The sequence below is a fragment of the Myotis lucifugus genome, unplaced genomic scaffold (assembly GCF_000147115.1).
Source record: "Myotis lucifugus unplaced genomic scaffold, Myoluc2.0 scaffold_1, whole genome shotgun sequence".
Classification (NCBI taxonomy): Eukaryota; Metazoa; Chordata; class Mammalia; order Chiroptera; family Vespertilionidae; genus Myotis; species Myotis lucifugus.
Window position 1 is genome coordinate 2283035 of NW_005871049.1, and position 14391 is coordinate 2297425.

At 55.2% G+C, this 14391-nt stretch overlaps 1 protein-coding gene across 6 annotated transcripts in view; it reads right to left on the reverse strand.

The window, feature by feature from the left end:
- Positions 1–693: 693 nt before the first annotated feature.
- PDLIM7 (PDZ and LIM domain 7) overlaps positions 694–14391 on the reverse strand; it is a 16448-nt gene continuing 2750 nt past the window's right edge. For 3 of the 6 annotated variants that reach the window (XM_006081625.3, XM_006081626.3, XM_023753841.1), the window contains exons 3-13: positions 12122–12273; positions 12012–12042; positions 11497–11615; positions 10727–10863; positions 10530–10566; positions 9521–9582; positions 9140–9377; positions 8025–8205; positions 1858–1978; positions 1169–1284; positions 694–1031 (exon numbers count right to left, since the gene is read on the reverse strand). In XM_006081625.3, coding sequence (XP_006081687.1) covers positions 945–1031; positions 1169–1284; positions 1858–1978; positions 8025–8205; positions 9140–9377; positions 9521–9582; positions 10530–10566; positions 10727–10863; positions 11497–11615; positions 12012–12042; positions 12122–12273 — 1281 coding nt within the window. In that variant the 3' untranslated portion in view covers positions 694–944. Of the gene's footprint in view, positions 1032–1168; positions 1285–1857; positions 1979–8024; positions 8206–9139; positions 9378–9520; positions 9583–9978; positions 10340–10529; positions 10567–10726; positions 10864–11101; positions 11119–11496; positions 11616–12011; positions 12043–12094; positions 12274–14391 lie in introns of those variants that run through there. The other 3 variants (XM_006081627.3, XM_014454721.2, XM_006081628.3) reach the window with 3 other exon arrangements.

Below are 14391 nucleotides of genomic sequence, written 5' to 3' on the forward strand. Positions count from 1 at the left end.
AGACTTGAATCTTCAGCTGCTCCCTGAATGTCTCCTAAATGTTTCACAGGCACCTCATTCAGTCTTTCAACAAACATTTTTTGGCCTTCCACTATGCGCCAGGCACTGACAAGACATCATGAAAATAACACAGGAAGCCCTGTACTCATTGCCCACGGTCCTCAAGAGAACAGACCCTTCTCTTCTCTTAAAGGGGAGGGGCCCAAGTTATTGAGAACACCAACTTCAGATGTTCATGCCAAGGAGCCTGGAGGACAGGTGGCCATGGATATGCTGCGTGGTCCTGGCCTAGTTTGGGCCCTCTCCTCAGTCCCTTTCCAGTCCAGGCTTCAGGCCGGAGAGATGACAATCCCCCTAGGGTGGTGGCGGGCACCAGTAAGAAGCAAGAGCCCCCACATAGGTAAGGCCAACACCAGAGTCTCCAGGTGTCCAGGTACCAGGCAGAAGTGAGCCTCCCATTTCAACTCTTCTCTGAGCTCCACACCAGGCTGGACCAGGATCCCCCTTCTGTGGGTACCGTGGCCCAGCATATGGCATCCCCCTTCCTCTCCTCTGGCTGACCAAGAGACTTCCTTGTCCCCATCACAAGGACCACTAGGATGGTTAGCCCTAAGAAACCAGCTTAATCTCTACCCTGATACCTGCCTCAAATCCCACCACTCCTCATGCACAGAGAGGAAGCGCACACAGCACACAACTGGATACAGGTTTATTGTGGCACTGGATGTGAACAGGGGCCGGTGGGGCCAGCACCGTGTGCAATGGTGGTGGAGGGAGTGAGGGAGATAAAGAGGGTGAGGCAGGGCCCAGGGAACCCCAGGCTCGGGCCAGGGGTCAGGGTTGGGGTGACCTTTGCCAACCCGACCCAGAAATCTGGTGGGATAACTCCAGAAACAGTGACCCCTTCAGCTGGGCAGGGAGAGGCAGCCGTGGGCTGGAAGGGCTCACACGTGGGAGAAGGCATGGCTCTTGCAAAGGGGTTTGTCCTTCTTGGAGTAGAAAGTCTTTCCTTCCAGGTTGATCTGACATATCTGGGGACAGCCAGGGTCCAGTCACTTGGGGTTGGAGTAGCCGGAAAAGCCCCTTCCCGACCTCTCATGAATCCCAGAGGCAGGCAGTGGAGGAAAGCTGGTGGAGGACAGGGTGCGGGGGACCCAGGGGCACTCACCGCGCACACAAAGCACGTGTCATGCCAGCTGAAGCCCAGGGCCTCCAGGAAGCGGTCCCCGGCGTCGATCTTGAAGTCACAGCCTCGGCATTTTGTGCCAAACATCTTCTCATAGTCTGGGAGGGATGGAGGCAGAGAGGAAGAAGGAGCTGGGTTCTCACCTGCATTGGCCACGCCCCCTTTGCCTGGCACTGCCCCTTATTTCCTTTTTAAAAAATGTTTTTATTGATTTTATTGACTTATTTATTTAAATATATTTGTATTGATTTCAGAGAGGAAGGGAGAGGGAGAGAGAGATAGAAACATCAATGACGAGAGAATCATCGACCGGCTGCCTCCTGCACACCCCCTACTGGGGATTGAGCCTGCAACCTGGGCATGTGCCCTTGACCAGAATCGAATCTGGGACCCTTCAGTCCGCAGGCCAATGCTCTATCCACTGAGCCAAACCAGCAAGGGCTGTTTTTTTGTTTTTTTTTTAATTTTAGAGAGAGAAGGGAGAGGGATAAAAACACCGATGAGAAACATCACATCTATTGGCTACCTCCTGCACACCACCTAACGGGGATTAAGCCCGCAACCCTGGGCATGTGCCCTAACCGGAATCAAACCTGGGATCTCTTGGTTCATGGGTCAATGCTTAACCATTGAGCAACACCAGCCGGGCGGCCCTCCCCTCTATTTCTTACCTCGCTCACAGTAGGGCACCCCTTCTTCCATGTAGAAGGCCCTGTTCCGAATGGGTGTCTTGCAGGCTGTGCAGGTGAAGCAATGCACGTGCCAAGTCATCTTCAGGGCATGCATGATTTCCTGGGAGGAAATGACAGTCAACTGGCAGCTCAGCCCACTCCTTCCCACGGTAAATGTGACATCTCCCTCCCACTCCCTATCTCCTACCCTGAGGTCTCCTGGTGACGTCCACTATGCCTCTGACTTGACATGTCCAAAGCTCAGCTCCCAATCTCCGTACCCCTAACCTGCTCCTCCCACATCTGTCACCCACCCTTCCCCACTTCATCCTTCCACCTGCACAGGCCAAATTACCCTCTCACACCCTGTATCAGGTCCACTAGGGAATCCTGTTGGGCCCACCTTCACCATGCATCCAGATCCTGACCACTGCGCACAGCCTCCCTCATGCAGGGTGTGAGCCTTGGACATCTCTGGCGAGGTGACCCCATAAAACCAGCGTCTGCACTTCTCCCTCTGCTCCTACAGGCTGATGTTAACCTGAGCCAGGCCACATCCCCTCTGCTGGAATCCCTGCCTGCTCCACATTTCTCTGAGCAAAAGCCAGACCCCTGTGAAGGGCCCAGAGGCCAGCAGGTCTAGCTCCTGTCCCTCTGCTGCCTCTACATACTAGTAGATTCTCGCCCATGGTCAGTGCACCACACACCATCTTGGGGCTTCACACCAGCTGCCCCTCTGCCTGGATTGCTCTGCCGCCCTGATATTTGCAAGGTTCAGCCCTCACCTCTTTCAAGTTTCTGCTGAAATGTCACCTTCTCCATGAGGCCCACTCTGATAACATGGGTTCACACATTTATTTAAAAATGGAAGAGTGGCCCTCACGGTTTGCTTCAGTGGATAGAGCGTCAGCCTGCAGACCAAAGGGTCCTAGGTTCGATTCCAGTCAAGGACTTGTACCTTTTTTTAAAAATATGTATTTTTTATTGATTTCAGAGAGGAAGGGACAGAGATAGTTAGAAACATCAATGATGAGAGAGAATCATTGACTAGCTGCCTCCTGCACGCCCCCTACTGGGGAGATCGAGCCGGCAACACGGGCACGTGCCCTTGCCCGGAACTGAACCTGGGACCCTTTAGTCCACAGGCCAACACTCTATCCACCGAGCCAAACCGGCAAGGGCAAGGGCATGTATCTTGGTTGCAGGCCCCCCCCGCCCCCCCCACCCCCGCCCGGGCCCTGGTTGGGGCTCATGCAAGGAGACAACCAATCAATGTGTTTCTCTCATATCGATATTTCTGTCCTTCCCCCTCTCTTCCGCTCTCTCTAAAAATCAATGAAAAAATATCCTCGGATGAAGATTTTAAAAAATAATAATAAAATAAAAATGGAAGAGTGTGGGCCAAGCTCGATCTGAGTGTGGCCAGCATCTAGGTCTCAGATATACCATCTCTGCCCTCCACAACTTCTATGTCACATCTTACATCACATCAAACCACCCGGGCAGGACTCACTGCCCAGAGAAAGCGACATGCCCCCAAAAGACGGCAGAAATGGGTCTTGTGCCCGTCTCGACTCCAAAGCTGGCTCTTCCCACCACTGCCTACGATAGGACAGGGGCTCCAGCAGGATGTGGGTACATGGCAGGAAGGCAGGCTTCCGCTGGTATTCACAAGGACCTGTGAGCAGTACTGTCTATTTTACCCCGTTTCCTAAATCTGTCTGCTTCTCCCACCCCCATGCCCCTGACCCCAGCAGCCTCAGCCCACCCACCCACCCCCCATCTAGGTGTCTCTCCCTGCCTGGGAGGCTTGCTGAGGCACACCTAACCTCACCAGCCCCCCCCAGCTCCAAACTCCTAACAGCCCTGCCACCTCTTCCACCTCAACTCACACTTTCCCGGGTGTCGCCTTGTGACACAAGTTATTCCTTCTGCCTGCAGCACTGTCCCTGATCCTTCTCCAAGTTAATTCCTACACATTTAAAAAAAATATATTTTTTATATTTATTTATTGATTTCAGAGAGAGGGAGAGGGAGAGAAACATTAATGAGAATCACTGATCAGCTGCCTCCTGCATACCCTGGCTGGGGATCAGGCCAGCAACCCAGGCAAGTGCCCTGACCGGGAATCTCCTGGTTCATGGGTTGACACTCAACCATTAAGCAACACTGGCTGAGCTAATACCTACACATTTTAAGTTCAAGTTAGAGGCCACTCCTTCAAGTGTTTACTGACCACCTCCTACATAAGGGCACAGTATAACGCATGAACAGCCCAGGCGGTGTTGAGCGTCAACTTATGAACCATAAGTCGGGGTTCGATTCCCAGTCAGGGCACATGCCCGGGTTGCAAGCTCGATCCCAAGTGTGGGGTATGTAGGAGGCAGCCGATCAATGACTCAATCATCATTGATATTTCTGTCTCTCCCTCTCCATTCCTCTCTGAAATAAATAAAAATATATTAAAAAACTTAAAAATAAGCATGAACAAAACAGCCCAGTCCCAGCCCATGTTCATACCTGGGGAAGACATGGTAAAAAGGACTGGGGGTAGTGAGTAAATTGTGCAGTGTCTAGCCTGGTGGGAAGGGTGGGCATCAAGAAAGGTGTTCCTGAGGAAATCATGAGTCCCAGATGAGAATGAGGTAAAGAGAATGCTAGTGTTCCTGCCAGAGGACACCTGTGGCTGGATTACCAGGGTGAGGGAGGCTGGTGGTGAGTGGTGAGCCTTGAGCATGGGGTCCCAGATCAGAATGAGTTCTTTCTAATGTGTCCCCCCATCCTCCAGAGCTTCCCTCCAACTCCACTGGAACAATTTAATTGCCCTGTGCCTTTCCCCATTCTCCACACTGAGCTCTGAGGACAGGAAGTCTCCAGGGCTGGGCGCAGGCAGGGTACACAGCCCATGGCAGGTTGGGGAGGTCAGCCTCCTGTCCCATCGAGCATGAGGGTGCTCCCTAGGGTCTACCAGGCCCTGGAATCCCTGCAAGAGGGGAAGTTGAGGCTACAGGGCCACTCTGTGGAACCACCAGCCTGGGCCAGGGCAGGAGCAGAGTCTGCCATCAAAGCTCACTCCAGAACCCAGAACTCAGCCTGTTCCGTGAGCCTCAGCTCCTCATCTGTGGCCTGGGTGATAAACCTGCCCACCTAGGACTTGGAGGGAGGGGCATGGGGAGAGTGCAGTGTAACGCCAGCAGAAAACCCAGATGCCCAGCTCAAGAGATCCTGGGATCCAGCCCATTTTCCAGAAGAGTCAAACGGATGTGGCCTATTCTGGCAGGGAAATGGGTGTGATCTTGGACAAAATTCCCTCATCTATCAGAAAGAAATAACCAAACTGACTTCATAGGATTGTGAAGCTGGATGCCTACACACAGTAAGTGCCACATGACCTGTCACTATAATGACGAAGACTGTCCCATTCTCCCATCTAATGATGGAACCTCTTTTTGCTGGGCACACGGCTGCCCCACATGGACTGTAGCCTCCCTTGAAGCTCAGTGGGGTCATATGACTGATTTCTGGCCAATGGAATGGAAGCAGGGGGCTGGATGGCAGCATCTTCTAAAGAGAGCTGACATGGGCCCCCCATCCCTCCCTCCCTCCCTTCCAACATCATGCTGGCTGGAACGTGAAGATTTTGGCTGAGGCCCGAAGCCATGGACTGTAAGTGGTAAGTAAACCTGTGCAGACAATGGCCAAGTAACAAGATCTAGGAGCCTGGATCCTTCTACCAGTCCCGGGCTGCCCACCTCTGGACTTTTTTAAAAATATGCTTTTAGCCGTAACCGGTTTGGCTCAGTGGATAGAGCGTCGGCCTGCGGACTGAAGGGTCCCAGGTTCGATTCCAGTCAAGGGCATGTACCTTGGTTGCGGGCACATCCCCAGTAGGAGATGTGCAGGAGGCAGCTGATCGATGTTTCTCTCTCATCGATGTTTCTAACTCTCTATCCCTCTTCCTTCCTCTCTGTAAAAAGTCAATAAAATATATTTTTTAAAAAATGCTTTTAATTATTTCAGAGAGAGGAAAGGAGGGAGAGACAGAAACATCAATGATGAAAGAATCACTGATCCACTACCTTTTATACGCCCCCTCCACACTGGGGATCAAGCCTGCAACCTGGGCATGTGCCCCGACCTGGAATCGAACCGTGACCTCCTAGTTCATAGGGCGACACTCAACCACAGAGCCACACCAGCCAGGCTGGACTTTCTTAGGCGAGAAATAAGCTGCCATCATTTTGAATTCTCTACCACTTGCAGTCAAGGTAACCTAGTATGAGCATCACCACAGAGCTCTCTGGCTATGGCTGGCAGCTCTGCCTCTGGACCCAGAAATAAGAAGCAAGAGTCCAAGCTGGAGTCAGCTGGGCCTGAGGCTGTTCCCAACTCTGTGAAGCGTCTTGCTCCTGAGCTCTGAGGAGTTTCCGTAAGGACAACAGTAACCCCCTCAGCTTGTCATCCCTGCCTGTTCTGTACCCTTTTCCCTGGCTCTGCCTTCAGCCCGATACCCTCCGCATTCCCCTCCCCAGTGTGAACTCCTGGGGACAGGACACATGACTCTCTCTTCACAAGGTGTCCCCAGCATGGGGCTCACTGCCACACTTAACAGAGAGAACTAATAGGGGAAGGCAGGCAGCCCATCACCCTGAGCCATGACACGTGCTGACCTAAGTCCCAAGCCAGCTCCAGTGGCAGCTCGGTTGCCCTGCAGGACACCCGGCCAGGCTATGCTGAGTGTGTAGTCTCAGTGGTAAGACTAAGATTTTGAATCACAAGTTTTTGAGTGTGAGTTTCTGGCTTTGCCACTCAATAGTCCTGTGTCCTTCAAGCACACCAAGTCATCTCTCAGAGGCTTCATTTCCTCATACATTAGGGGTGCAGACACTGAGGACCAGCCTCTCAAAAGACTGTCACAAATAACCCCCTTCTCTTTTGTCTTCCGCTCTTGTGAGTTTGCTCTGCGGCCCAGGTGCCCAGCTCTAACTACTGAGATGAAGATGCACATTCCAGGTTTTTCTTCCAGAGTTAAAAGGCAAAAACTTCATTAAAAAAATACCATTTGCCCCTCTGCCTCCTTCCTGTCTGCAGCAAGAATATAAGGCTGGGGCCTTGCACAGTCACCTGGCAACCATGATAGGGTAAGTTTGGGGACAAACGTCTATAGGCTAAGAGCAAAAAGGCAGGAAAAGCCTAAAGGCATCCTATTCCAGCCCTGCAATTTTTATGACTAAGTCTCTGCAGTGGGCTTTTCTGTCACTGCAGCCAAGTGCAATGCCATAGCCACAGCTTGTTTCAACCTGATCCACATGTACTTCCCTTCTTCGGGGAACATTATGCTAGTTTTAATTCAGGGAACCAGCCTTCCCCATTCTCGGCCAACTCCCGCTCCAGGGCCGGTGTCACCAGGCCAGGCCAATCAGAGACACGGGACTTGGGTCAGGGATGGGCATGTGACGCAAGCCAGGCCGATGAGCAGCAGCACTGGCACTCTTGATGCATCAACTGGCCCAGAAGTGAAGCTGACATTCACTCTGCAGTGCTAAGCTGGGGATGTAACCTGGAGCTGCTGTGGCTCCATTTTTGCTGCCTTCTAGGGAACAGAAGCTGGGAATGAAGCCAACAATGGAAACAGAGGCAAGTAGTAGGAAGAGTCCTGATGACCTCGGGACCTGCCATCAGCTGGGCCTGAAATTTAGCACCCATTGGGCTTGCCAGTTATTTGAGCCAATACACCCTTTTTTGTTGTTGTTAATACTCACCAGAGGGTATTTTTTTCCATTGATTTTTAGAAAGAGAGAAAGGGAGGGAGGGAGAAACATCAATTGGTCGCCTCCCGCACACGCCCAACTGGAGACCAGAGATCAAACCTGCAACCCAGGTAGGTGCCCTTGCCCTTGCCCAGGAATCGAACCCACAACCCTTTGTTGCATGGGCTGGTGCTCTAACCACTGCAACCTGCCAGGGCTGAGCCAATACACTCTTGCTCAAGCCCTTTTGAGTAGGATTCTGGTCATTGTTAAAAGGATCCTGGCTAATGCAAAGTGAGACCAATAGAGCAACCCATTTATTATGCTGCTACGGATCGAAAGGGCTCATGCAGATAGAGCCCCTCAATGCCAACAGGGTCAGACGCACCTTCCCACCCACCTGCCAACCCCACTCACGCCTGTGATCTTTTTCTTGCACTTGGCACAGCTGGGTGCGTAGCGCATGTCATAGCAGGGTGGGCAGAAGATGGCACCCTTCTCCTCGAAGAAGCCGCCCTCTTCAAGGACCATCCCACACTGGCTGCATACAAACTCCTCGGGGTGGTATGCGTGGCCCAGTGCCACCAGGTAACGGCCCCTGAGGGGGAGGTGAGGGCAGTGAGAGGGAGAGTACACAAATGAGGTGGGAGCGCCTGGCCCGAGCCCAAGCGGGTTTACTGAACACCGATTCTGAAGCCTGAAGGGGAAGTTCATTCTCTGCATTTCCCCAGGAAGGGAGAAAATAGGCTTGGGAGATGACTTGCCCACAGTCACACAGGGAGAATAATGAAGCTGTATCACTTTATGACATGAAGGGGGCAGTGTTGGAATAGGGAGGAGGGTTATACTGGGTGGGGCTGCTGGCTTGGGCCCAATGAGATGAACCTGAGGAACTGGGGCCCTGCAGGGCAGAAGGCCCAGAGTGTCCCTGAGTCCTGAAGACCAGTGGGTGCCTGAGCTGGTGCTATCCTGCTTGCCTGCTCCGTCTGGCCTGGCGGGAGGTCCACAGGTCCCATGCTCTGCAGAGCATCAGAGCCGACAGGAGGCAAGAGCAAGGCTGAGCTGAGAACTAGAAAGCCTCTAGAATCTGGTACTTTGACTCTGGGGGGAGGTTTGGGACTCTGTTGGACCCCAGAAGCAGTGCAGAGAAGGAGGGACCCCTGGCCTGTCTGCAGAGCAGAGGCTAAGTAGAGAGAGACCAAGCAAACAGGAGGGAGAGAGGCAGAGGGGCTGGGAGGGGCAGGCCCTTCTCTGCCTGAGAGCAGTCAGTCTACTGGTGAGCTCTGATGCATCGCCGGCACTTCCTCCATTTCACTGGGGCAGACACTGATAAGACTGATGTGGGGAGAGGAAAGTGATGCAAGATTCAGAATCTGAGGACCCAGGTCAGGTCCCTACCCCCACTCCAAATGGGAACTGAGTCTTTATCCTGTGCAATGGCAGCTGAAATGAGTGGAGAGACAGATGGGGGAGCAGCGGTCAGAAAGACACTAGGATAAGGCGTCAAGACAAGAAAGGAACAGGGCACCCACCGGATGACCTTGTGGCACTGGTGGCACACAGGAGTCTTGCCATTGCTGCCACCGCCCCCTCCTGTGCCCCCTCCAGCAGCTGCCTGCACGATGGAGGTGCGGTTCTGCAGAGGCGTGGGTGTGGCGGGCTGGCTGTGCCGGGTCAGCACTGTGCTCGTCTTGTCCGGGGCGTAGCGCTCAGCAAATGCAGGGTCCACAGCCCAGGGTGGGCGGCTGGTAGGGCTGGGGGTGGTAGGGCCTGCCAGGGCCAAGGAAAGTGGCTCCGGGGGGTGCCCAGTGACCCCAAGTGACAGGGATAGAACCCAGGGCAGCTTGGAGGGACCCACCACCCCCATAACCTGGAGGCCACCCACCCTTCCCCAGACCCAAGCCCACTCTCACCAGGCCAGGGTTCCTGGGGTGTAGCTGAGGCTGGGACTGGGGCTTCTGTCCTGGGCACCTGGCTGCAAGATCTGCCATTCAAGGCACTGCACGGCTGGGTCTCCTAACAAGACCCCACCCCCCAACCTCAGTCCTGTTGGCCCCATGGGAGGCTTGGGTGCATGAGAGCTGCTGGGCCGGACTCCAGGTCCCATGGGTAGGGCTGGGTCCGGCAGCTTCTCCCAGCCAGGATGCAGCAGGCCTGTCTGTTGTACAGGGCTGGGAGGTGGAGCAAGGATCTTGCTTCCAGGGCAGCTCGTGGGACTTCCTCATCCCCAAGATCCAGCTCTGAAGGCAGGGCCCTCTTTGTCAGGTACCACCTCCCACCGAGACCCAGACCGGCAGGGCCCACACTGGGTCTAAACAAACCAATACCCCACACCCAAAACACAAACCAAGCCCACAAAGACAGAGGCAGAGAAAGGAGGACTGAGTGTTTATTTCCATGCCCGAGCCAGCACAGACCTGGTAGACAGTAGTACCAGAGGGCACAGAGGGAAGGCAGTGGCAGATGAAGCCGGGCCTGTGCCAGGTGGGCAGCCAGGGCCAGGCCAGCAGGAGGCTCAGTACAGGAGCAGACAAGAGGTGGGCCAGGTAGGCAAAAGCTGGAGGCACCAGGGGTGCCCTGGGCAGGAGGAAGAGAAAGAGAGGCAAGAGAGGACAGCTGGCCAGCCAGCGCCGGGCTACGACTGCACGTTGAGCACGTGGGCAGAGCGCTGGTGGTGCCAGTCCCGGAGGCGGGTGTAGCGTGGGCTCTGCAGCTCCAGGACATACTTTTCCCTGAGGGGCAGAGAGAGAAGGAGGAGGAAGTCGAAGGAAGGAGAGATGAAGGGAAAAAAGAAAGGAGGAAGGAAGGGAAGAAAGGAGAATGGAGAGCCCTGGCTGGGGACCCCCAGGAGCAGATACGGGGTGGTGGCTGGAATGGGAGAGGCAGCAGATGAGAAAGAGGGACTGGTGCCTGCCCTTTTACCTTGACTTCTTCAGGTGCTCCTCATCCGGGTCTTGCACTGAGAAAGCAGAGGCAGGCATTGACCAAGAGAAAACAGAGGGCTAGCCCAGCCCTGAGCCCTGGCAAAGGGTCACAGGGTGCCTAGCCAGCTCTGGCTGAGCCCAGGTCCAGGCTGGGGGCCAGGAGGAGAGTATGCCCTGCCCTGGGCTGCCACTTACTGAACTCGGTGCCCGTGAGGTGGGCAAGGATGCGGAAGGAACGGGATTGGCCCGTTCCGGGCCGTGGCCGCCAGTCTTCCGTGTCTTCCATCAGCCGCTGCTTGCTGGCGTCTGGGACCAGCGGTCGGAGCGGCTGTCTGTGGGGAGGGTGTGGCTCAGGACCTCATGCCAGGGGTAACCAGTGGGGTAGCCCCTCCCTGGAATTTGTGCATGTGGGCTACAGTGATGGGAGAGTGGGTAAGGGCAAGGCCAGGACCCTGCTGGGTGAATGAGGGGGTAGGGCAGATAAGTGAGAGGGAGCCAGGGTAGGAAGGGGCCACCACCCAGAATGCCAACAGGAAGGAAGAGAGGGACAAGCAGAGGGGGCTCACTGACTTGTCAGGGGTCTGCACCTGTGAAGGAAATAGACAGATGGGACAGGTAAAGGAAAAAAGGGACAGATACATGGGAAGAAGAAAGATAGCACGGGGTCAGAGTGGCCAGGGGCAAGGCTGCACTGAGTGTCTGAGGCTCAGTGGGCCCAACACCACACCCTAACCCCGGGGTGCCAGCAGGGGGCGCTGCCTGGCTCAGAGCTCCCAGAAGGGCAGTGCTTGGGCAGCAGCCATATCACCCTAGGAGGGACCTTAAACCTGCAGCCCCCGCCCGGGCCGCCAGGGGCCACTGCCACACAGTGCCAGCGGGGCTGGGGTGCAGAGCAGAGAGAGCAGCAACGGGTGGGCTTAGCGGGTGGACTTAGCGTGGGTGGTGGGCGGGCAAAGCTGACATACCCATTCTGCTGTGGGGTGCTGTCAGCCAGCAGGGGCGCCCCAAAGGGCCGCGCTGTCTTGTTGAGGGAAGTGCTGGGTGCAAAGGTGTACCGCGGGGAGTCCAAGGCAGGGGTCAGGGCCTGGGCGGAGGGGGGAATGGGAGGGGGCCTGGGCCAGAGCTGCGGAAGGGGCGCCCCCTCCCACCGGTGCAGAGGACAGTGGTGCTCCAGCCCCGCCCCTACATGTCTGGATGAGGCTTTAGTGGAGGGGGTGACTCAGGTTTCAAGGGGCCCATTTGGGAGCAATGATTTCAGCCCACCAGTGCAGCTAGCAGCACAGCCTGGTAGAGGTATTGTGGACAGACAGGCAGAGATGCGTGGGGCAGCCCTGACCCAACTCCCAGTTCCCCACACTCTCCCAGGCTCCAGCTTCTGCCCCTTACCCCTGGAAGGGGGTACCGAGGCGGCTGTGCAAGAAAAGCAGGCCAGCCGGAGTCCAATCCCACCCGCCCAGATGGCCCAGGCCCTGTCGCCTACCTTCCGAGGTTTGCTCTGAGCCGGCTGGGCCCTGGAGGAGAACAGGAAAGGGTGACAGAGAGCCAGGACCAAAGGCAACTCACCTGCCAGGGGGGTCAGAGCCCTTATACCTGCTGAGACCCAGGCTGAGGTGCTCCCCACAGGCTCGGATCTTGTTTTGGGCTTCAATGTGCGTAAGGCCTCCAGCATTCTCGCCATCGATACTCAGCACCCAGTCGCCAACAGCTACCCCAGCCTGTGCAGCTTTGCCTCCAGGCGTGAGCTGTGAAGAGAGGAGGGTCACGAGAGCACAAAGACTGCCAACCAAACTGAGGCCAACAGTAGTCCGCCTGCCTGAGCTGCCCGCTTCTAGACACAGAGGCCTCTTCATTCGGCATATTGTGGGCAGCTGCTGGATTCTAGAGATCTGGGAGGGGTGGGGCTCACCTGAGCTTCACAATCACCCCGTCTATTTAGTTATTCACCTCCATGACCCTCCCCACAGTCTAGAGCAGCCGAGGGCAAACTACGGCCGTTTGAAATGAATAAAACTAAAAAAAAAAAAAGACCGTACCCTTTTATGTAATGATGTTTACTTTGAATGCATATTGTGGGCAGCTGCTGGATACTAGAGATCTGGGAGGGGTGGGGCTCACCTGAGCTTCACAATCACCCCGTCTATTTAGTTATTCACCTCCATGACCCTCCCCACAGTCTAGAGACTGCCCTGATGTCAATACGCTGCCACCCTCAGGCTAAACCCCAAACTTCTCAGCTCCAACTGGCCTCTTGCCCAGGCTGTTCCACCTACCAGACATGTCCTCTGGCTTATGCATGTGGCAAGTTCCTCCCCGACGCCCTGGGTGCTCTCACTGACCTCTTGCGCTCCCGCACCCTGTGCCGGGGCCACCACCAGGGATCTGCCAGGATCCCCTGAGAGCCAGGAACAGGCTCCATTGTCTTCAAGGTCCCAGTGAACAATGCATGCCTGAGGGGGCCCATGGTGTCGCTGTGGCTTCTTGGCTGTAAATGTGTCACCTCAAGCCCTTCAATTGCCACTCACCCTCTCCCCAATCCTTTGGGCTCTGGTTGGGGACCCCTGGTTACTGTGGCAAATGAGGAGCAATAACAGGATGGAAGGGTCACCCAGTGTGGGCTGAGGCCATCAGGGATGACTTCTGAGAAATGGTGGGTCTTGGTGACAGGAGTGGTGTGTGCTACCCAGGGGGTGAGAGTCCACTTATGAAGGCCTCCAAGGCAAGGGGAAGGAACCAGGACTGGGCCTCGAGGTTAGGAGGTTCCATTAGCAGTTTGAAGGCCTAGGTTATGGTTATTTCTCAGGTCTCCGATAGACTTGGCCCTGATAAACCCCACTGGGCCCTCAGCAGCAGCCCGGTTCATGGGTCTAAGCTCTCAGGATGCCTGGCCAGAGGCATTGAGCCTGGCATTGAGCAGGCTTCTGTGGGGAACAACTAGAAGGGAGATTCATACTTCACAGCTGGGGGTTGGAGGGTTTCAGAGGTACAGGCTGCCCAAAGCCCCAGGAGGCTCCTCAGGTGTGCAGGTACACAAACTGAATTGAAGCAGAGAGAGGGGAGGCAAAGAGACCAGATGCAGAGACAGACAACACTGGAGTAAGGGAGAGATGGGTTTGGTGGCTGTTTCATGCTTGGGAGGTTGGAAGGGTAAGGCATGGGTGACTCCTTCTTCACCTGCTAAGTGGTACGAACACAGCTTACATTTACTGAGCACCTAGTATTGCCACATACTGACACTGAATCCTCCAACAACCCCGTGGAAAGGAGTCTGAGATTATACCCACTTCATATATAGGAAAACAGAGAGGTTAAGTAACTTGCCTCAAGTTGCCCAGCTAGCAGGAGGTAGGGCCCAGACCCTACTCTAAGGCTCTGCTACACCAGGCCAACTCTGGTGAGTTTTAGGGCCCAACTCAGAGGTCAGCCTACTGGAAAAACTCCCTGATTCCTTGGCTGGGTTTGGAGCCTGGATTCCCTGTTACCTTTAGTTCAATCCAGCCCCTTACAATGGGCATAGGGAAGTAACGCCCTTGAAGGGAAGTGACCTACGCAAGGTCATGGTGAGTCAGTAGAAGGGAAACCTGGTCCAGCCACTCCCTACCCACAGGGCTGGCTCCTGGGAGATATGGACTGAGCCTGAGGTGGGGGTCTTGGGGTGGGCAGGAGCAGCTGGCTCCCAGAGTTCCAACAACTTCCTTCCTAACAGTGGGAGTGAGGACAGGAAGCACATGAAGGATAGGGGAGTGGTCAGAGAGGTGGAGAGAAAAGCATGAGAGCTGGGAGGGCAGGAAGGGAGCGGGGGATGGCTGGAAAAAGAAGCAAGGAGGCCAGAGGGACCAAGGAGGGGAAAAGAGCCAGAGGGG